This window comes from Eublepharis macularius, chromosome 15, assembly GCF_028583425.1.
Source record: "Eublepharis macularius isolate TG4126 chromosome 15, MPM_Emac_v1.0, whole genome shotgun sequence".
NCBI lineage: Eukaryota > Metazoa > Chordata > Lepidosauria > Squamata > Eublepharidae > Eublepharis > Eublepharis macularius.
Window position 1 is genome coordinate 57974731 of NC_072804.1, and position 23245 is coordinate 57997975.

Here is a 23245-nt window from a genome sequence, read left to right on the forward strand (position 1 = left end):
CAAGAAAAAACAGATAGCTTATAATATACTACCAGTTTTCAAATATAATATTAACAAAGGAAAAAGAAAATTTGCTTAGAGAATTGCAATATACCTAAGCAGAGAGGGAGGTTCTTTACAGTTTGTATGAAACCTAACATATTGCTCAGAAACGCCATGAGACAAACAATAAATGCTTTGGAGGGTGTATATCATTGGTTAATAAGTAGTCAAAGAAAGGGAGCCATTTTGTCATAAAATCAGTTTCTTTTGGAAAATGCTGAGATATATAAATAGAATCATAAACTTTCTCCTGGATATAATAATCCCAGACTCTGGAAAACCAACTGTCGATAGATGGGATCTTGGGGGACTTCCAGTTAGCTGCCAAAAGGGATTTTCCGGCCATTAGGAGGTCATTAATTAATTCTTTCCTAATGCTTGGGATATCTATGTTGTCCCATTGATTTAGAAAAATTAGCTTAATATCAAAGGGTATTTCATAACCTTACATTGAGCCGCACTTTCTCAATGAGGAAATTAATCATCTAAACCACGCACTTCAGGCCAATGGCTACTCCAGAAATGAAATCCGAAGAGCAATCAAACCCAGGATGAATCAAACAACCAAGGAAAAACAGTCTCCTACAGGAAAAGTGTTTTTGCCATATATCAAAGGAATTACTGATCAGATGGGAAAGCTTATGAAAAAGCATAACCTTCAAGCAGTGTTCAGACCCACCCGAAAAATACAACAGATGCTACGATCAGCAAAAGGCAGTAGAGACCCCCTCACCTCTGCAGGAGTATACCGTATACCCTGCAGCTGTGGACAAGTTTACATCGGGACCACAAAGCGTAGCATCCAGACAAGAATAAAAGAACATGAAAGACACTGCAGACTTGGACAACCTGAAAAATCAGCAGTGGCTGAACATAGCCTAACGCAAACAGGGCACAGTATCTTATTCCAGGACACCAAAATACTGGACAACACTTCCAACTACTTTGTCAGACTGCACAGGGAAGCCATTGAAATTCACAAGCATAAGCAAAACTTCAACAGGAAAGAAGAAACCTTAAGAATGAACAGAGCATGGTTTCCAGTTCTGAAAAACACCAGGCTAACAAAACACTCTATACCCGACAATAGCCCTGCAGAGAAGATTAGCACATCAAGTACCAATCCATATGCAAAAGAACCTCCTCAGGATACAGTGAAGCCTCCCGCCATTAGCATTCCACACCCTGGGAAACTCTTACAGGATGACTCAGCTCAACCCCACCCCTCCTGAGAAGATACAAATGACCTACATCTTTTCCACACTGTGACACTGAGAGATCTCTGTCTTTTGGTGCTACACCTCTGAAGATGCCAGCCACAGCTGCTGGCGAAACGTCAGGAACTACAATGCCAAGACCACAGCAATACAGCCCGGAAAGCCCACAACAACCATCGTTCTCCGGCCGTGAAAGCCTTCGACAATACATTGCATGAATATAATTCATTTCATTTATACCTCTTAGACTTCTTTAGAGGGTTCCTACTGGAACAAGTTTGAGGTGGGTAGCCATTTTGGTCTATAATAGAAGAGGAAGATTCAAGTCCAGTAGCACCTTAAAGACCAACTAGATTTCTGGAGTATGAGCTTTCAAGTGTCAGACCTCCCTGACGAAGGGAGCTCTGATCATGCTCTTCTACTGGAGCAAGTAGTGGCTCCCTGGGGGCATTTCAGGATGTGGACATGATAGGGGGAAGGGCTGAGAGGCTAGAATTGGTCCCCCATGCCCTGGGAAGCACAGAACCCCCGTGGGAGTGCCATCAGGCCATAGGTATCAAGTGCTTTGCCCCTAAGTTATGGTTGGTTTATGGGATCATGCCCTTAGAGAATGGTTGGTCCTCAGCTCTGCTTTTGATGGGAAGGTACATTAGAACTAATCTTGCAATAACTGATAGTTCACTGAAGTCTACTAATGAAAATCCAGGAAGAGGAACAGAATATTATTTATTCTTTCTTTCTAAATGCTCAAGGACTAACTGTTTGATGATTTGTTCTAAAACTTTTCCAGATATAACCATCAAGCTAATGGGTCAGTAGTTACCCTCAGTGGACTCTCCAATAAACAAGCAGGGTTTAACAGAAATTATTTTCATTAAAAGAACAGTAGAAGCAATTGCACACAAAATACACACACAGAGGGAGCTAAGAAATCAGTGAAGAAGACTGAGAGAGATTCAGAGTCAGGTGATATTTACCAGTCTAGGAGGAGGAGGAGATGTCCATAGAGAGTAGCAGCTTGAGCCGACCAGCACTTTGCAAGAGGAAAAGTAGGCTCAGACAATGCAGCTGAGAGTGTGTGACTGGGTTTGAAGAGCACAAATAGCACATGGCTTGAGGCAGTCCAGATATACTCTCGAGTTGATCATATCCAGTTATACTGTGGAACATACTCTGGGGCAAGACTTCATCTTCTGCTTAGAAAAGAATAGCTTAATGGCTGTCTCCAGAGGTGAGACAATGAACTGGGAAAGGATGATTAAACATATCTGGGAGGAACTAAAGGTGAAAAGTTGCTTAATGTCCTGCAATTGTGCGACGGGAAGGGCTTGATCGGATCCCTGAATAACCTGGGTCAGTGAAGAGAGGTGGGGAAGACACAGAAGTTGGAAATCATTTTGCCTAGCCAGGTACCATGCCATTTGCTTGGAGCACATAGGAGAAAGGAATTCATGATATAGCCATATTCATAACAGATTGACAAAGAGGATTCTTAATTGATTCTGCAGGTCCAGAAGGTCAACAGCTGGATGAGCTGTGATGGAGGAGAGGGCTGGGAAAGGTGGGAGGGGGAGCCTGGATCTTGCACAGCCCAGCATCCCTCGGACCCAAGAACACAAAGCAGTGCCAAAGCCGGGGGGTATCTAAAGAACTATTAGGCAACCCTGTCAAGGTGTTTTCCACATCTCCTTTTCGCAAATGTGTGTCTAGAGCAGTAGGTGGACTGGAGGGGTGGGAGGAGGGATACAACCCAGACCAATCTGTCAATAAGAATGGATCCCATTTTCTAACAAGCTTGTTTTCTAAGCATTCACCCAAAGCATGGCAGTGGGATTTGGGGTCTGAAAAATACAGAACAGAAAGTAAAACAAAAGTAATAGATTACAGCTAACTAAGCACTTACACGGTGCTTATTCTTACAAACACACACACACTTCTAGAGTAGGACAGGCAGTCCGACCAGATTTCCAGCTGGTGACAACTGTCTGACCCATCCCAGGATGATTTATCCTAGACAAAGGCTCCCTCCCTCCCATTCCAGACTTCCAGTTAACTCTGGAAGGGCTCTTTGGTGGGGACTCTATTCTTGTCCGACCGTAAAGTGGCGTTCTTGTTCAAAGAACACTCAGAAGGAGTTCAGACAACCAACTATCCCGCAGGATCTGTGTGGTTTTGCACCCATACCTTTTGGGGGACTGTGTGTAAGGTTTACTGGCTTTGTTCCAAGGTAGGTATGAGTGGCGATTGTGGTGAAAACTCTCCTTTGCTCCCTCAGGGTTGATGCTTATCAAGCTGTTGAAACCACTTAGATGTTAAAATCTCTAGAATACTGCTAAGACCATTGATTTCTGCATTTACAGAACAAGTACTAGATCCAGTGGAGTTAGCCGTGTTAGTCTGTAGTAGCAAAATCAAAAAGAGTCCAGTAGCACCTTTAAGACTAACCAATTTTATTGTAGCACATAAGCTTTCGAGAATCAAGTTCTCTTCGTCAGATGCAAGCTTATGCTACAATAAAATTGGTTAGTCTTAAAGGTGCTACTGGACTCTTTTTGATTTTGGAACAAGTACTGCCATCGCTGACTTATAAAAGTGTTTATTTTGTTTATAGATCCAGAGGAGTTAGCCGTGTTAGTCTGTAGTAGCAAAGTAACAAGTCCAGTAGCACCTTTAAGATTAACCAACTTTACTGTAGCATAAGCTTTAAAGAACCACATTTCTCTTCATCAGATGCATGGAGGGTATGAAGAAACTGGCCAGATATATATAGATGGTGAGGGAGGGGGGAGTAGATGCAATCTGTTGCAAAAGTCATGAAAAAGGTGGAGTGCACAATCCAGGCTGGGTGTGACCCCTCCCCTCCAAAGCTGGATCTGGACAGAATGCCTGAAAGGCAGCTACTTCTGATAATGAGATAATGACATTTCTGGATGTTGCCATTTTTAATGTCAGATTTGTGTCCATTTATTCTTTTGGGCAGGGATTGGCTGGTTTGTCCAATGTACAGAGCAGATGGACATTGTTGGCACATGGAGGTATATATCACATTGGAGGATGAGCAGCTGTAAGAGCCAGAGACAGTGTAGTTGATGCCATTGGGTCCTGTAATTGTATTCCCTGGGTAGATATAGGGGCAGAGCTGGCATCTGAGTCTGTTGCAGGGCCTGGTACCTGTGCTGGTGACTCTGCTAGCCAATTCATGATTGTAAGTGAGAAGTCGTTTAAGGTTGGGAGGCTGTCTGTAGGCAAGGAGAGGTCTTCCACCCAGGGCTTGTGAGAGAGAGGCATCGTTTTCCAGGAATTCATATGTAAATTCAAAGGTAAAGAGAGAGGCATTATTTTCTAGGAACTCATATGTAAATTTGACTCAATCAGAGGGATTGAATAGAGACGATGCATGGTTATCTCATTATCAGAAGTAACTGCCTTTCAGCCATTCTATTCAGATTCCGCTATGGAGGGGAGGTTTCACACCCAGCCTGGATTGTGCACTCCACCTCTTTCATGACTTTTGCAACTGATTGCATCTACTCCCCCCCTTGCCTCATCACCTATATATCTCTGGCCAGTTTCTTCATACCCTCCATGCATCTGATGAAGAGAACTGTGGTTCTCGAACGCTTCTGCTACAGTAAAGTTGGTTAGTCTTAAAGGTGCTACTGGACCCTTTGCTATTTTGTATTCCACTTTTCTTGCAAAGGGGGACCCAAATCCCCAAACCCGGGGTTTTTCTCAGGTTTCTAGAAAGATCTTTCCTATCTCTTCATGGCTTCAATCTCTGGGTTTAAGGAGAACACAGGCCTGATGCAGTAAGACCGGGACTTGGCATAGCCATTGAAACAAAGGACATCTGTCAGTTATGGGACTCGGTTTTGGGACTCAGCACAGCAGGGAAATCCAGTCTAATAAAGGCAAGATGGTAAGATCTGGACTGGCACTAGCAAGTTGCGTGGCACTGCATGGTTTAGAGCTAACATAGTTGCCGTGTTGGGAATTCACAAGCCCTGATCAATCCGGCTGAGGTGTGTTTACAGAGTAACTTCAAGGCTGCCTCTCCCCCAATTGGCCAGGGCGAGAAGAATGGGAGATAAGGGGCTCTGTCTTCACGGAAAAGCCCCTTAGTGTGCCACCAAGGCCTCTAGTTCAGCAAATGATTTGAACCGCAGCTACTGAACCTGGGGCGGGCACTCTTCTTCTGGAGACTGCAGCCAGTGCTTCGCATGTGAGAAGGTTGAAAGCCAGTCTTTGCAATAAGGGCTGGCAGCAGAATCAATACTTTGATTAAACCTCATTAACTAGGACACTTTTGGAAATCCTTGTTGAAAGACTGATCGTATCATAAGAGTCTGGAAAACCCAGTTCCAGGCCTTCTGCACACAGCAGGTACTGAAAGAACGCATTCGGATTTCTCAGTGGGCCTTTCCTGTGTAGCCAGAAATTCACGGAAGGAAACTTCTGGGCTTTCACCCAAGCCTGTAAACAAAGGTCTGGTACGTGTAGTGCAGCTGGGCCCTCCACAGGTAAACACACGGAGGTCAGGTGAGGGGTGGGGCTGCAGGTCGTGACCTCCCTCCCCTTCCACACATGCATGCCTCTCAGGGTAATTATGTGAACAGTCCTGTTGACTTGGCTGGAAAGAGGTTTGCAGGGCAGGAGCTGCTATTTCCAGATCAGGGCCTGTTCCTTATGCTGAGCCAGACGGCCTTCAACAAACGGGGCTAGTTTCGAGCCCTCAGCATCTCTCGGCACCAACCTGGGAGGCCGCCACAAAGCCTCTGAGGATGCTCGGCCTCTGTCCACACATATCAGGGCGTGGATGTGGCTCGAGCCTGGACCGCTGGCATCTCTTCATTTAGAAAGGGGGCACTGAAGGAATGGCACAAGGGGACATGCCGGTCGGGCAAAGCAATGAAGAGACTGTGAATTTCCCCCTGTCTCTTTTAGCCATCATGGGCTCTAGAATAGCTGGGACAAGAGTTGCTGTTTTTCCCCTAAAGTCTTTCTGTTTGATTCCTGGCTGAAGACAGACTTCCTGGGGCTTGGCGTGGAGACAACTGGGCGCCTCTTTTTCTTGAAGCCACACATGGAAAACCGGATTACAGAGCTCTGCAGATTTTTTGTCAGTTTCACCTGCCAGCAACTGAGACATTTCACAACCAGCGCCTGACGGCCTCGGCCTCTGCTTCCTTTCTCCCGGGCTTCTTTCTACCCCATCAGATGAGTCTAAAAGGTATGAAATGCCTCTGTCTGGCACACGGGATAGAGACGGGCGTTTCATCCGGGGAGGCGACAACGTCTGCCTGAGAGGCACTGGGCATGTCACTCTTGTGTTCAACAGGGTGAGAGTCCAGGGGCCCCTTTGAGGCGAACAAGAAGTTCAGGGTGTCAGCTTTCAAGAGTCTGAACTCCCTCCGGTCTGGGGTCTGAAGAAGGGCGCTCTGACTCTCGAAAGCTGACACTCTGGACCTCTTGTTGGTCTCAAAGGGGCCCCTGGACTCAAATCCTGCTCTTCTGCTGCAGACCAACCTGACGACCTACCTGAAACCACTCTTCTGTTGTGAGCTGTTGTGAAGAGTTTCTACTCTTCAGATCTGTGGGACGGGAAGGAAAAAGTGAGAGCTCTGTGGACTAGGACGAGCATTCATTGGGAAATAGGTCCTTCTTCGCTTGTGGCATTGCTGGTTGGCGTCACTTCAGCAGGCTTTAAAAGGGGGCCGGACGCGCTCAGTGAGGAGGCAGCTATCGGTGGCTGTTAGCCCAAATGACGAGACGCAACCCCCCGATTCAGAGGCAGTAAAGTCACCGTCTGCATTCCAGTGCTGGGGGCAGCAACAGGCTTTGCTTGGGGGCCTTTGAGGGCCTCTGGTTGGCCACGGGAACAGGGTGCTGGACTAGATTGGCTGTTGGCCTAATCCAGCTTGGCTTATTTCTTATCAATGCACTTAGTTCCCCTGAGAACAAGCTTACAAAATATGTCAGTTGCCATAAATCAGTGCCAGGTGGAACATGGTCAGCAATACAGTCTCATCGATCCATCCATCTAGTTGTGAATTTCCTGCATTGTGCAGGGGGTTGGACTAGATGACCCTGGTGGTGCCTTCCAACCCCATGATTCTATGATCTCTGCCTAAGAGGGAGGGCGTTTATACACAGAGGACAGACACCTTTCACCTTGAAGGAAATCCCATCAGGACTATACCTACTCTGCTCTCCGTCCCACTTCACGGTAAATATGAATCCAGCAATGTCCAGAAGAACCTCTGCACTTTGGGCTCAGCTTGAAGGACAACCAATGTGGAGAGCGCAAACAAATTGCGTAAGAGCTGCTGGGGGTATTAGGTTTCCTAGCAGAGTTAATATAAGACCCTCTCCGGCTGTGCAGGCAGAGTGACTTCCCAGTAGAGTTCCTTCAGCCACCATGGATCTCCTCGGAGCAGGGGCCATTTTCCTCATCATCTGCCTTTCTTGCCTGATGGTCCTCTCAACTTGGCGACAGATGCATGGGAAAAGCAAGATGCCACCTGGACCGATTCCGCTACCCTTTATTGGGAACTTGCTCCAGGTCAACTTAAAAGATATGTACCGTTCACTTCTGAAGGTAATCCCTTTCACACTTCCCCATCTTTTGCTCTCACACACATATCTAAAACACAAAATTATTCAGCTGTTGGATCCTTAAACTTCTGGTTATGCTTCTGGTTTGCTTGTGAAGGCAACTCTACCTCCATCTGCCCATGTAACTCTTCGTCTCCTCCTCCCTCTCTCACTCTTGTAGCATTTCCTAACTCTGTCCTTCGTGCTCCCTAGCTTTAAATCTCCTTATGAGCAACACTGATTTACATTTTAATGTGTTTCTTCGATATAATTGCTGCCTAACTAATTCATCTTTATGAGGATAGGTTTCACCTGCTGGGGATTTTTTAGCAGAAAACCAAGAAATATGTGAGCAAATGAGGAGATTGTTAGAGCAATATTTAGCTCCTGGACTATTTTAATGACTTTTAAAAAATTATTATTGATGTTAATGGTTTTGTGACTTTTAATGTATTTTCTGAATGCTGTTAGCCACCCTGAGCCCCTCTGTGGGGAGGGTGGGGTATAAATCAAATCAAATAAATAAATAATAAACGGTATGCAGAGTGTGTGTACAGAGTAGTTATTCTTTCCGTCTCAGCGAATTAGAACTTTTGGCAGGTAGAGAATGGAGAAAAAGAAAGTACTTTCCCATCCTATAAAGTACTTAATAGCAATCAACAGCTGCCCCATACATGCTAATGCTCTGTTCAACATTTCTTCAGCTCTATGTACTGTATTTCTGCTGTTTTAAATCTGTACGAATTTGCATTTATAGACTATTCCGACGCGAGGAGGGAATCCCCAACCCTTTGTCGTCAAGTGTCAACACACACACACACTGGTTACAAACTTACATGGTTTTATTTAACTTCTTCATACACGTAAGGAATCTCTACTCACAATTCTTCTAAATAACGAAAGGAGAGAGTGCACCTTTCATGCATAAAGGCACTTGATGGAGCTTTGTAGACCCAGTAAATGTGGTGAAAAAAGAGAGATGACGTGCTCCTCTCCCTGCTGAGGTGTGAATGAACAAAAGAGGAAATGGCCTTAACAAGTTTTGGCTGGCTTTGAATGCCTCAGGAACGGAACCTGCAGGGTAAGGCACTACAACTCCCAAGATGCACTTCTCTTAAAACTATAGGCATACATTCTAGCCTGGTACATATTGATTAATATAGTCAGCTTGCTGCTGGAACAGTACATAGACCATATTACATTGTTTATTGACATATCCTTGAAAGTGACTGTACTAAGTGAAAAAGGTGGACTATAAATGATGTCAATAAATAAAAGATTAGATGCTGAGGTTTTTTATTTGTTTAGTTAAAGCCTTTGTATCTGTTCTCGACAGTTAAAAATATAATAAGACCATAATTAAAATAATGTACAAAACAGCAACCAAGCAGCAGGCCTGAAATTAAACATGGTCGAAGCCACTGGCGTAGATAGCTTTCCAGGCAAGGGTAGGTCTGTCAGTGGCCACTGTCACTGTAAATAAAGTTTTCCTGTGAAGCCAGCAGAAAACTGGACACGCCGACCAGTCTTACCAGCCATGCCAGATTTCCTGTTAAATTAGTCACCAACTTTGACGGTGCTATCTCGTTCCACCAACTTTGACGGTGCTATCTCGTTCCACCAACTTTGACGGTGCTATCTCGTTCAGATTTCCTGGGCTTCTCTAAGAATGTTCATGATCTCCACTCATCAGAACCTGGTGGAGAAACCTGGAAGAACAGAGACCTGAGCTTGGAGCGGAGGCGGGGTGGGGTGACCGCCTGCTCAGCCATGTACCTGTGGTAGTCCTAAAGCTACGCCCCTCCAAACTGGCCTTCTTCACAGAATTGTTGATAGAATAAACCATTGCCCTGAGACCTTTGAAGGATGCAGGGCACACAAATGTGCTCAATAAATTTAAAAATAAATAAATATTGCATTGACCAAAGATATGCAATTGCTTAACTCATCGGAATTAGCTGCAAACCCTAACCCTAACCCTAACCCTAACCCTAACCCTAACCCTAACCCTAACCCTAACCCGCCACACAGCTCCCGTCATGAACCAGCAAAGTGGAGGAGGAAAAAATCCCCAGGGAATACAATACTAATTTACAAAATTACAAAGCTGTATTCAGAGTGCAAAGGCTACAAAATTTCATCATTGTATTCAAATAAATAAATAATCTCTTGATGCAGTTTTCAGGCACACACATCAACAATACAATAATCTTTTACATAATCATACAGGGCAAGTTACAGTAGACACACACAATTCCCAACAGTCTTCTTGGAATAGTTATAACAATTCTTTCCAGGGCTCCCCTCAACAGGTGAACGGTGAAGCCCAGCCGTGAAGCAAAGCTCCAACCCACGCTCAATCTGGGGCCGGCTATCTGTAGCAGATATCGGAATCCTTCATCAGGAGCGTGTGGAATGCTACAATGAAATTTTTTATTATTCAGTCTCTTTGGTCTACATAAAAATATTTCATGACCCAAACCACAGACACATACCTTTACAGCAGAAAGGGAAATTTCCAGTGTGTTTAAATCTTACATGCCCAAAGCATAGCCTTGAAAATCTCTTATGCGTGTGTGGCTGAGGAAACCAAAAGCACCTATATCAGCAATCTCAGACTAATCATTAACAGGTGTCTTAAAGGGAACACGCATATATACACATTTATTCCATTAAATACAAATAGAAAACATTTACTACAAAAAACAGTTAAGAGAAAGCTCATGGTTTAACCCAAAGGGGTGCATTGTGTTTAACTTATGAATCCAATGCGCCTCCCGGCGTTGGAGGGGTACCTGCAAATTAGCAGAATGTTGTTTTCCTAACACCTCCAGAACCACTACTCTCAGGTCAGTTTCCTTATGCTGTCATGAACCAAGCAGAGGAATGTATTGTCAAAGGCTTTCACAGCCAGAGAACGATGGTTGTTGTGGATTTTCTGGGCTGTATAGCTGTGGTCTTGGCATTGTAGTTCCGTTTCGCCAGCAGCTGTGACTGGCATCTTCAAAGACACTTTATGGGCTCATGTAACTGCTTTCCTTAATGGTCTTTGTATTTTTATAATGGATGGTATGATTTTCTGTTGATTGAATTGTTATTAAGAATACTAAGTAGGTATGCTTTAATAATAAAGGCTCAAAGGGGAGGCAGAGAATTCAGAATTGTATTACTTGTGTACTATACCCAGTAATGAACCAAAGACATTATCTGTGGTGTACCTCTGGCCAGGAGTTAAATGGTTTGATATAGGAAAGCTAATTAGATGCTCAGGGCTTCTTAATAGAATGCCTATATCTGAATCAGACTGGACCAGAGTTATCTGAAACAAGCTTTATCTTAAGGTGGAACCTAGGCCAATTCCAGATGACTAACCTTAAGGTGCTTCATGCCGCCCTCTTCCGGATCGCGATGGGGAAAATGTGAAATATCGCGTTTCCTCGCTCAAGTTTTGCGCGTCGTCGCGCAAAACTCGCGTGAGGAAACGCGATATTTCACATTTTCCCCGTCGCGATCCGGAAGAGGGCGGCATGAAGCACCTTAAGGTTAGTCATCTGGAATCGGCCCTAGTGTGTATTTATCAGCCAATCTCCAAATAATTGCTCTTAATTAATTTCAACTTTAGCTCTTTCCTCCAGCTTTCAACAAAATTTAGATCTTGTTTCTCTACCACTTTTAACAAACCTTGATTTATCTTAGACAGCAAATGACAAATTTTTCTTATCAAAAGAGTTTCTAGTCTAGTTAGTAATCAGAGAGCAATCTTAAGCAGGTCTACTCATAACCCTGCTCAGATCTGTTCAATATGGCTTACTCCCAGGAAAGTGTTTTTACAATTGCATTGGGCAAGCATTGATCCACCAATTCAAAGAAAGAATTCCTGCAATAAGGAAAATTCATTTTAAAAAATCATTAAAAGACAAATAAAACAATTCAATAAACATTTTGGTGAGCATCCCAAGTTTTGGGGCTCTCTGTCTTATATAACACCTTCTTTGTCTTGCTATTAAAGCAGTCTAATTTCCCAACAAGGCCCTTCCCTTTGTCCTTTATATCCTTTCACCCAGGGCCCCTCTTTCTCTTTCAGATCAGTGACAAATACGGTCCCGTCTACACCATCCACTTGGGGCCCCGACGGATTGTGGTGCTGCGTGGATATGATGCGGTAAAGGAGGCCTTGGTGGACCAGGCAGAAGAATTCAGTGGCCGTGGGGAGCAGGCCACGTTTGACTGGATTTTCCGTGGCCATGGTTGGTCTCTTACTTGGCAGGGAGCTCATTCTTGACCGTGGTTTGTATTTGTATGGGTCTTTGAGGGCCAACCTACACGAGACACCAGACACGTGTTCTTCACATATTGGGTCTCACAAGCTTACCTGGGAACAGTAGTGTTACGCGCCTCTTTTTTTTCCAATTACATTTTGCCTTTAACCCTTCTCTTACATCCTCTGCGTAGATTGCTGCTACCAGGAATTATATGCCATAATAGTTGATTTAAATTTCCCCTTTAATAATGTACTCAAGCTTCAGGCGCTTTCGTGGGACTATTTGGCCCTGAGGAAAGGAATGAGATACATAGGAATGACAGATACCCTGGGATTTAAAAAACAAAAAACAAAACAAACGTTTATTTTTACAAGAAGCGTATTGGTTTCACTCCAGTGCTTCAGCCTGATGGTTTCAAAGACCGTTCTTAGTTCTTAAAGTTTCCTCACATAGGCTCAGTCACACAGCTATACATAAACTTTCCTTCTTGGGTGCGCACACAGTTTGCCTGCTTCAAACAGAATGCATATTTACTCTCACAGACACACACAGTTCAGACTTCCACACGGGCTGCCTAACTGAACTAGAATGCCGATCCCCTCAGGCTTCCACACAGCTTGCCTGCTTTGCCCTGACTGAATCTTTTCTCTCCACTCAGTAACTAAAACTGCAGTTGACTCCGCCCACTCTCAGTCATCAGCCAATCATCTCACTCACTCATCCCGCTCTTTCACTCCCACTCTTCATCTGTACCACACCAAGCATTTAAACACACACATACACTTAAAATCATTACAGGTCAACTTTTAAAAAGCCCAACCGCTCGATGTGATTCTCAGCCAGGGAGAATCACAATGGGAGGGACTCTCTCTCTCACTCTCAAAAATCCTCTGGGAGCTTGGGGGGGTGGGGGCGACATAACAGGAGGCAGGAAAAACTGATGGTATTTTGCACGTGAGAGAGAATCCTAGTCCCTCCCATTGTTCTTCTCAGCACAGGGAATTACATTGTGGATTTTTTCTCTCTCTCAGCCTTTTCCCAACCTCCTGTTACATCTCCTCCCCAGCCGTCTCCAAACTCCTGAAGGATAACTGAGCCGAGTACATTTTCTTACAAAGAACAGCCACTTGACTGGAGTGATCCTGTCTTTCAAAAATCCACTTGGCTTAGTTTTCCTTCAGGAGCTTGAAGATGATGGGGCAGGGGATGTAAAAGGAGTTAGGACAAGAGCTGAGAGAGAAAATCCATGAGGCGATTCCCTGCCTGGAGAAGAACAATGGGAGGGACTGGGATTCTCTCTTGTGTGCAAAAAACCTCGGCTTTCTTCCTGCCTCCTGTTACGTCATCGCACCCCCCCAGAGCTACCAGACGATTTTTGAGAAGTGAGAGAGAGAATCCCTCCAGTTGTGATTCCCCTTAGCTGAGAATCGCATCGAGTGGCAGGATTTTTTAAAAAACTACACTTCCCACAGTAGCTTGCAGGACTTAACGTGCCTGCACATCACGTGTAGTTCCACTCTTAAAGGAATGCAGTTTTAATTCTATCTCTTCTCCCAACAACTCTATAAAAGAGATTATCATCTACATTTTTTAAAAAAAAAATAGAAGTGGGATTTGAACTTGGCTCCAACATCTTCTGCGATGGATCACTAATGTTTATGTGACTGTGATTATTAAACAATCAGATACACTTGGAAAAGGACCTCAGGGATCTTCAAGTTCAACCTCTCCCAGTAGTAATGAACCTTTATTGGAACAGCTTTATTGGTGGGGGGCAATCCTTGTCACATTACCGTGAGGATCACCTTGGACTTTGGGGTTGGAATCGACTTTAAATTTTACCTGCTTCAGGGATCCACCTCAACGAATATGGCCAAATGCATGTCCAGCCTTCAGAGATGGGGAGAGAGCCCTCTGACCACCTTTACAATTAGAAAGTGATTCCAAATCATTGTCATTAACTTCTAACATTTAACAAGGCACTTATTTTATCGCTCTCTTTCCATCAGTTATCAAAGTACCCTCCCCTCTGCCCTGACATATTCTCTTCCAGTAACTCTCTGCTCTGTCCTACTTTTACTCCTAGGAGTTGCCTTCAGTCAAGGGGAGCGGGCCAAGCAGCTGCGCCGATTTTCCATCACAACCCTGAGAAATTTCGGTATGGGGAAGCGATCCATTGAAGAACGGATCCTGGAGGAGGCCCACTTCCTACTGGAGGCACTTAGGAACACCGAAGGTGATCAAGAATTTGGGTATCTTCAGAAACCTGGTTTAACATAATACATAACGGCCATCAATCCAGTTACTGGTAACAGCTCAAGATATTTTGCTGCCTTCGGAGGTGGTAGCCATGGCCACTTCCTAGAAGCTGAAGGAGCTAAATCCTGATTATGCCTTAATTCCCCCAACCCTACCAGGCTTCCTGAACTCTTAAGACTCCAAGCAGGAAGGTACCAGTTTGGTTTCCCTGGCAAAAGGCAACCAAAATGGTGGCCCAAATCTTGTGAGAAGGAGGACTATCACAAGTGTTTATGAACTGGCATGTGTGTGGCTGCTGAGTTGACAGACTTGGTCTAAAGCAGCCACATGCTACACACACACAAAATATACAGTGAAAAATCTTTTATTATTGTTACACCTTCGAAAGGTACATACATTGAGAAAGTGTGGCATACACAAGGCCAAAGAGTTTTGTGGTTGCTCACTTTCACCCAGTAAGTTTTATCGCTGGGGCTCCTACATCCAGAGATTACAGTATTTGCAATGCTCCTCAAACAAATGTGGAACTGTTATGAAGGTGTGGTGTATTGTAGTCAAGGGATATGTAGAAATCACATGAGTGATTTGCCAAATGGCAAGATGATCTCTGGCTAATTTTACTGTGACATGTGAAACATAGACGTTCATGCACACTATTCCCTGACCTGGTTTTCATGCAGACACTGAACTGGTTTGCAAGCTAGATCTAGACCTGAATCACAGGGGTGTATCACTCTCTTCCTAGGAGCACCCTTTGACCCTACCTACATGCTAAGTCGTACTGTGTCCAATGTGATCAGCTCTATCACCTTTGGCAACCGCTTTGACTATGAAGATAAAGAGTTCCTCTCTTTGCTCAGTATGATGTTGGGAAGTTTCCGTTTCACTGCCACGTCGTGGGGGCAGGTAAATTTGGAAGGAGGGGAGAGGAAGGGAGGAAATTTTAAAAATGGATCGCCTATACAGAGATTTCTGTCTTCTTCCTTTTGGCCAACATTGTACATCTCCCACCCCAATGCACAGCTTTATGACATGTTCTCTGGACCCATGCAGTACATGCCTGGGCCGCAGCAGAAAGCCTTCAAGGAGCTTTCAGGGCTGGAGGAATTCATCACAAGGAAGGTGAAAGAGAACCAGGAGACCCTCGACCTCAACTCCCCTCGGGATTTCATAGACAGCTTCCTGATAAAAATGCATCAGGTATTATTAATATATTTTCTATTATTGTCATTATTTTATAAATATTATTTGATACAACTGAAATTTGTTAGTTGCAAGAAAAGAGAAGATGCAGTATCTCAAAGAGAAGGATGAAGGGAGTGGGTTAGGCTAAATAAAGATAACCATCTAATTTTGGAAATGAAAATACCATGTGAGGATCCTATTTGTTCTTCCCACTAACTAAACTTAGATTAGTTGTTGTAGATTTTCCGGGCTGTATGGCCGTGGTCTTGGCATTGCACTTCCTGACGTTTCACCGGCAGCTGTGACTGGTATCTTCAGAGGTGTAGCACTGAAAGACAGAGATCTCTTAGTGTCAATGTGTAGAGAAAAACTTTCTCAACGAGGAAATTAATCATCTAAACGATGCACTTCAAGCAAATGGCTACTCCAGAAATGAAATCAGAAGAGCGATTAAACCAAGGATGAAATTAAAAAACTAAGGAAAAACAGTCTCCCACAGGAAAAGTGTTTTTGGCATATATCAAAGGAATCACTGATCAGATCAGAAAACTTATGAAAAAGCACAACCTACAAACAGTATTCAGACCGTTGTTGTGGATTTTCCGGGCTGTATAGCCGTGGTTTCCTCGCGTTTCGCCAGCAGCTGTGGCTGGCATCTTCAGAGGTGTAGCACCAAAAGACAGAGATCTCTCAGTGTCACAGTGTGGAAAAGATGTTGGCAGGTCATTTATATCTACTCAGGAGGGTGGGGTTGGGCTGAGTCATCCTGTAAGAGTTTCCCAGGGTGTGGAATGCTAATGGAGGGAGGCTTCACTGTATCCTGAGGAGGTTCTTTTGCATATGGATTGGTGCTTGATATGCTAATCTTCTCTGCAGGGCTATTGTTGGGTATAGAGTGTTTTGTTAGCCTGGTGTTTTTCAGGACCGGAAACCATGCTCTATTAATTCTTAAAGTCTTTTCTTTCCTGTTGTAGTTTCAGGGCCACGGCCATACAGCCCGGAAAATCTACAACAACTAACGTTCTCTGGCTGTGAAAGCCTTCAACAATATATTAAACTTAGATTCTTCTTTCATGACATCACAGCAGCCCAACCAACAGCTACATATCAGAAAGTGTCAACCAGGTGTTAGCTTTTCCAGCACAATCTGTGAAGCATGTTTCTGTTTTCTTCTTCCTAGGAAAAGGAAAACCCAAACACAGAATTCTTCCTGAAGAATCTAGTGTTGACAACACTCAACATATTTTTTGCTGGCACCGAAACTGTCAGCACTACCTTGCGTTATGGCTTCCTGATTCTGCTGAAATACCCAGAGATTGAAGGTGACTATGGAAGAAGGGAAAGTGGCTTTGGTTGTAATATATTCAAGAAGGTCAAATTTCAGAGAATTTGTAGGCTTTTAGCTGTGTGAGTTTTTCAGCCCGAGCTAGGAAGTCCTTTCAGGAATCATTGATGGCTATGCAACCAGTCCATCCAACTGGCTTCCTGTTTTTTATTATGGGGCTTTCCTGTCTAGGGGAAAAGGTGTGCATACTTTTCTCTAGGGTGCTTCCTATGTTCCCAGTTGCACATTATACTATTCAATTCAGAGTATAACATCAGAATCTAATTAGATGCCTTGTAGGTTCTCAGGAAGGTGGGAGTGTAAATGAACCCATGCAAATGCCATCTTTACATGCTGTGAATTTTTCAACAGATAAAGTACATGAGGAGATTGACCGGGTCATCGGCAGAAATCGCACTCCCAACATGGATGACCGCCCACAAATGCCCTACACTGAGGCTGTGATCCATGAGATCCAGAGATACACTGACATGCTCCCCATGGGGGTAGCACGACGCGTGACCCGTGACACCCTATTCCGAGGATACACAATTCCCAGGGTACAGCAGATGGCTCAGCAACCCTTCCCAAGACATCTCTATCCCTCCAGCGTCACAGGTGGACTAGTGGGATAAAGAGGGGGATCAGGTTCTGCTGCAGGAGTTAGACACCACAATATTTAACTTCAGCAATAGTGAGAAAACATTACCTTTCCACATGGCAGAAATGGAAATGATTTAGATGAGTTGCTGCATGTGTTATTCTTACCTTGCAAAGATACATGAAATTTTTAAAATGTTTAGCATGCCAGGAACAAGAAAGATGTATAGGCCATGGCTCGGCAGCTAAGCACGTACCTGGCATGCCCAAAATTACAAACTCACTCCCTGCTATCTTCACTTAAAGGAGGGCAGAAGAGGCCTCAGCTAGCCACTGCCTGCCAGAGTACAGGATTTGTTTTCAGTAATTTTAGCTCCTCTTTCTGTAGTTATGGACTTAAAGACGGTTACAGTTACAACTGAAAACATACCCACAAAGTTGATTTTACTTTAGTATTATATACTAGTAGCCTAGTGGCCCTGATCAGAGGATACAAATGCAGAGATTGGAGCCGTGAATGGACAAGGCAGATCTTCCTACACGCCTGAAAAATGCCCCAGGTTTCCAGAAAAATCTGAGGTCTAAAAAAACACATTGGTTTTTTTAATCAGCCCCCCCCCCAATTATAAAAGACACACCTGTAGTTTAATCAGATGACCTGAGTATTTGTTGATAGGGAACCATAACAGTTTAGCCAATATTCCAGACTTCGTTTCTGTCAGGAAATGCAGGAGGAGGGGCAAGGCCCTTTCCAAGGTTGTTTTGGCCTTTGAGGGAGGACTCATTGGGGCCAAACCCAGCATCAACCACAAGGCAACTTACTAAATGACTTGTGTGACTTATCCAGGCATGGCTGCTTGCTACTATAGAACAGCAGCCGTCCCCCCCTCAAGCCAGTGTAGCATAGTGGTTAGAGTTTCAGCGTAGGATCTGGGAGACCCAGGTTCAAATCATGCTCTGCTGTGGAAGTTCAATGGGAGACTTTGATCCAGTCACGCCTCTAAGCCTAAACTATCTTTCAGGGTTGTTGTGAGGAAAACATGGAGGCAAGAAGAATGATGAGAGCTGCTTTGTAGAGAAAGTACGTAAATAAAGTAAATTAAGAAATATAGGTGAGGATGGAGGGCAGATAAAAGTTGTTTAGTGGGTTTGAAGGAAAGAAGGGCATAGGGAAGGCTGAGCATATGGAAGCTGCCAGGAGGATGAAAAAAGGAAATAGTGTGAGGAAGGGGATACAGGGAAAAGTAAAATACCCCTGCATGTCCTTTGTAGGTTCCCTATCCCTACCATATAACTGGGCCTGGCTCAGCTGGCACCACACAACTGGGCCACAGGGAAGAGGCTGTTGGTGGGGAGGGAAAAGTGAAGACAGGAGCACTCAAAGGCAGATGGGAAGGAGGGGGAGAGGTTATGGGGTGCAGGGCAAGGGAAAGAAGATATGGTGGGGAAGGCGAAAATGCGATACCCCTAGACGTCCTTGTGGGATCCCTACTTGTTTATATCCATCTCTCTCTAGTGGCAAGCAGGGTTGCCACGTGTCCGGTATTCTCCTGGACAGCTGGGTATTTGGAGGGAGTGTCTAAGAGAAACATTCCCCAAATAATGGACAGCTGACTCCGCCCCCTGGAAGCTCCACTGCCCAGTCCTGGTGCCCGGCTGGCCCCCTGCAGCTGCACAGTGCCTGTAGGGGTGGCCAGCCAGCCTGGGCTCCCGGAAGCAGGGTTGGCGCAATGACGTCACTCTTTCGAAATCTGCACGTCTAGCTTGACCCTCAGAGACTCCAGTTTGGGGGCTCGTTCTCAGGGCAGCAGGTCCAAACGTGGGCGCCATCCACACTCCAAGGGCTTCTTTTAAGGTGGCTGCGCTTGCTGGCCTGTTGCCTCTGCTGTATGCGTAGACTGCAAAGGGGGAGCCATAATCAGGCACTAACAGCAAAGCCACATCTTTCATTTAACACAAAGGTTGTTTATATTTTTTATGGTTTTCTCTGGCCCATAGGACATTTCTTCAGCGCCTCATCACCAGGTGGTGAAATTCCTAATATTCTGTGAAAATACTTCAGTTAGGACTGCGGTTCATTGTGACTTCGCCAGGCCCATCCTTTCCAAGAACAGCCTTCCTAAAAGACCACACAACAACCAGCTTGCCAGATAAGCCAGATACCCACCGCCCACTACTCACTTAGACTACCTCAAACAGAACCATGTTTGGTGGCAGATCAACGGAGTCTTCTGGTTTAGTCATTCCTTGCCTTTCTCCCAGATCCCCTCATTCTTTTCTCCTTCTTTGTGTTCAGGGCACTGAGGTTTTCCCTTTGCTGGGCTCTGTGCTGAGAGACCCCAAACATTTTGCAAGGCCTGAAGCGTTCGACCCCCAGCACTTCCTGGACGAGAATGGGAAGTTCAAGAGGAATGAGGCTTTCATGCCGTTCTCCATCGGTAAGCCCCCCTTCTGGCCCTTTTGACCTTCTCCCCCCGCCCCCCCCCCAACTCAAGAACTAACTTGTAGCCAAAGTACCTGGGGCTTTGCTAGCCAGGCACACCGAAAAGTAAGCTCTCCTTTCTTCCCTTCACCAGGCAAACGATATTGCTTCGGGGAGCGGCTGGCCCGTATGGAGCTTTTCCTTTTCTTCACCAGTATCCTTCAGAACTTCCGCTTCAAATCTCTGATCCCGCCAGAAGAAATTGACCTCTCTCCTATGCTGGTTGGCTTTGCCACCATCCCACGGTTTTATGACATCTGTGTCATCCCTCGCTGAAGAACAGACAACATGGATAAAAACTGCCTCACCACAACCGAATTTGTCCACGTAAAAAGGGGGGGGGGAGGAAGGAATATCTTGTCAACAATATGAAACACTCGAATGTAAAGTTTTAATGCTAGTTTTTTACGTACCAAATATTCCCTTTGCATTCTTTTATGCCCTGTGATCTGTGTGTCCTCCTTTGCTATGCAATACTACTCAGAGTAATAATCACGGAAAAATGTTACACCACATTCTTGCTCCTTGGCCATCTACTCTGTCCCCCTTCAGCCCCTGCGACGGTCTTCCCATTCACCTTCCCAGCCGTCAGACTCTTTCCCTGCCTTTTCTTTCTCTTGGCTGCCTAGGAATTTGCTCTCCAGTCCAATGGCCCTTTGCTTTGCTTGTGTAAGCTGTACTGTTTCTCCCTTCCTGACACTTTCCCTTTGAGCAACTAGGACCAAACTACTGGATTCCTAGGGGATTCTAGGATTTTCAGTCACTTTCATTTTTTTCCTTTAAAGTAACTGTGGTTTGCTCCAAATCAGACCAGACATGGTTGGGTAGGAGTGCTTAACTATTTCCTCCTACCATTTTCTTGGTTTTAATTGCCTCATCTCCATAAGTAGGCTTACCAACAGACTTGAAGAAAAAATATCCTGCCCATTTAATAGAGGCTTAAACCTTGGCTGTTTCCACACGGCTTACCTTATTCTGCAAATAGCGAAATCTCACGCGAGATCTCGCGAGAAGACGCTGTTATACCATCTTCTCGCGCAATAACAGCGTCTTCTCATGTGATAACAGCGTCTTCTTGCGGGATTTCGCGCGAGATTTTGCTATTTTGCAGAATAAGGTAAGCCGTGTGGAAATGGCCCTTATCAAAGGAAGGTGCTGTGAGCTGTGACTAGCTTTTACTGCAGTGGTAAATAATGTTGCTTCATTTTTTAATGACTTGGCTTTGCTTTTTGCGACACGCATTTAATTTTTGCATTTCTAAAAAAAAATCTAATGCGTCCTTTGTTGTTTTAAGGGTGTAATGATAAATAGAGCTATATCCTTCTTAGCCCCGTTGACTTCCGGATTACACTGTTAAACTATCTTTGTAGAATCATGAACGATCAAACAAAAATAAACTTTCTGCAAACTGATAAAAGAAAAATATTGATTTTGAAATTATAATTTTACTTGTATGTGTCTTTAATTTGCTGAAATTTTAGTCTGTTTTATGATCTTGTTATTTAGTAAAGCTTCTTAACTCTTTTCTGTTGTCTGGGTCACTGTTTTTTATGGACTGAAAAATGGAAACTATAGCGAAACTGTAGATTTCATATAGAAATGGGTATTCATTTTTAAATGAATGAAAAATGAATTAGAAAAGCTCTATTCCCCACAATTGTGGTGGTAATGGGGAAAACAACAGTCTTGATTATGTGGAGACTTCTCCATGAATGGAAGAGAGGGTCATTTTAACTGATTCACCCCTCCACCCCTGATGGCCTCCTTCCCCCAAGAGCTCTATTGGCGGGGTGGGGGGTGGCATTGAGTGCTGCAGCAGTAGGAGGGAGAAAAGGAAATCACGTTCTGTGGGTGGTGATCCCTTCTGACTGTGGAAATGTAGGTGGCGGATCCTAGCCAGTGAATGAACAAATTGCATGAATAGTTCTGGAGGCCTCACTTCAAAAAGGATGTGGCCAAAATCGAGAGGGTGCAGAGGAGAGCGACGAGAATGATCAGGGGTCTGGAGACTGAGCCCTACGAGGAAAGGCTGAGGGCCTTGGGAATGTTTAGTTTGGAGAAGAGGAGGTTGAGGGGGGACATGATTGCTCTCTTTAAATATTTGAAAGGCTGTCATTTGGAGGAGCGCAAAGAGCTATTCCAGTTGGCAGCAGAGGATAAAACTCAAAGCAAGAGGCTTAAATTACATGCAGAAAGGTACCAGCTGGATATTAGGAAAAACTTTTTCACGGTCAGAGTAGTTCAAAGGTGGAATCAGCTGCCTAGGGAGGTGGTGAGCTCCCCCTCACTGGCAGTTTTCAAGAAGAGGCTGGATGAATATTGGTCAGGGATGCTTTAAGCTGATCCTGCACTGGGCAGGGGGTTGGACTAGAAGGTCTGTATGGCCCCTTCCAACTCTGTGATTCTGCGATTCTATGAATATAATTCATTTCTTTTATACCTCTTGGTCTTCTTTAGAGAGGGTTCCTAATGGAGTAAGTTTGAAGTGGGTAGCCATGTTGGTCTGTAATCAAACAGCAACTCTTGGCTCCAGCAGCTTTTTAAACACCAGCTAGATTTCCAGGGTCTGAGTTTCGAGAGTCCAAGCTCAAGAGTCCAAGCAAAGGGAACCCTGACTCTTAAGGGCTGGAAATCTAGTTGGTCTTTAAGGTGCTACTGGACCCGAATCCTGGTCTTCTACTGGAGCAAGTAGTGGCTCCATGGGGGCATTTCAGGATGCAGACATGGTGGGGGGTGGGGCTGAGAGGCTGAGGTTGCTGCTAAAATTGGGCCCGTATTCTCTGGGAGCCACAGAACCTCCATGGGAGCAAGTCTGATGCGAAGTCCTCAGGGGGTCACTGGGTCTTAGCTGTCCTGTGAATTGGCCCTAAGTCACTGTTGGTTTCCGGGAGCCTGCCCTTGAAGAATGGTTAGTCCTTGGCTCAGCTTTTGATGGGGAGGCACATTAGACCTAATCTTGCCATAACTGATAGTTCACTAAATTCTACTAATGAAAATCCAGGAAGAGGAACGGAATATTATTTATGACAGTGAAATATTATTTTGAGAAGAGAGCCTGTGATTTTCCAGCAGAGGATCGCATCCGCCTGAGAAAGGAATCCACTTATATAGATTGGTGAAGATTATTTTATAGATAACTCATACATATTTCGACGGGTGAAAATATATTACTTTTATTTCTATATATTTATTTTGTTATAGATTAACAGTTAAAGGGGAAGATGAAGAGAGAGGAATTTACAGTTTAGATATATTTTACAGTTTTAAAGAACGGGTAATT

At 44.6% G+C, this 23245-nt stretch overlaps 1 protein-coding gene across 2 annotated transcripts; it reads left to right on the forward strand.

Annotated features, from left to right (window-relative positions):
- Nucleotides 1-7588: 7588 nt before the first annotated feature.
- Nucleotides 7589-21366, forward strand: LOC129343683 (cytochrome P450 2A13-like). 2 transcript variants are annotated; one of them, XM_055000040.1, is made up of 9 exons: nt 7596-7857; nt 11938-12100; nt 14202-14351; nt 15120-15280; nt 15398-15574; nt 16740-16881; nt 17256-17443; nt 19780-19921; nt 20060-21366. In XM_055000040.1, the coding sequence occupies exons 1-9, from the start codon at nt 7678-7680 to the stop codon at nt 20239-20241; spliced, it is 1485 nt and encodes a 494-aa protein (XP_054856015.1). In that variant the 5' UTR covers nt 7596-7677; the 3' UTR covers nt 20242-21366. The 2 variants fall into 2 exon arrangements, with proteins under 2 accessions (XP_054856016.1, XP_054856015.1); XM_055000041.1 differs by lacking the exons at nt 19780-19921; nt 20060-21366 and adding an exon at nt 18506-19099 and having other exon boundaries at nt 7589-7857.
- The last annotated feature ends 1879 nt before the right edge of the window (nt 21367-23245 follow it).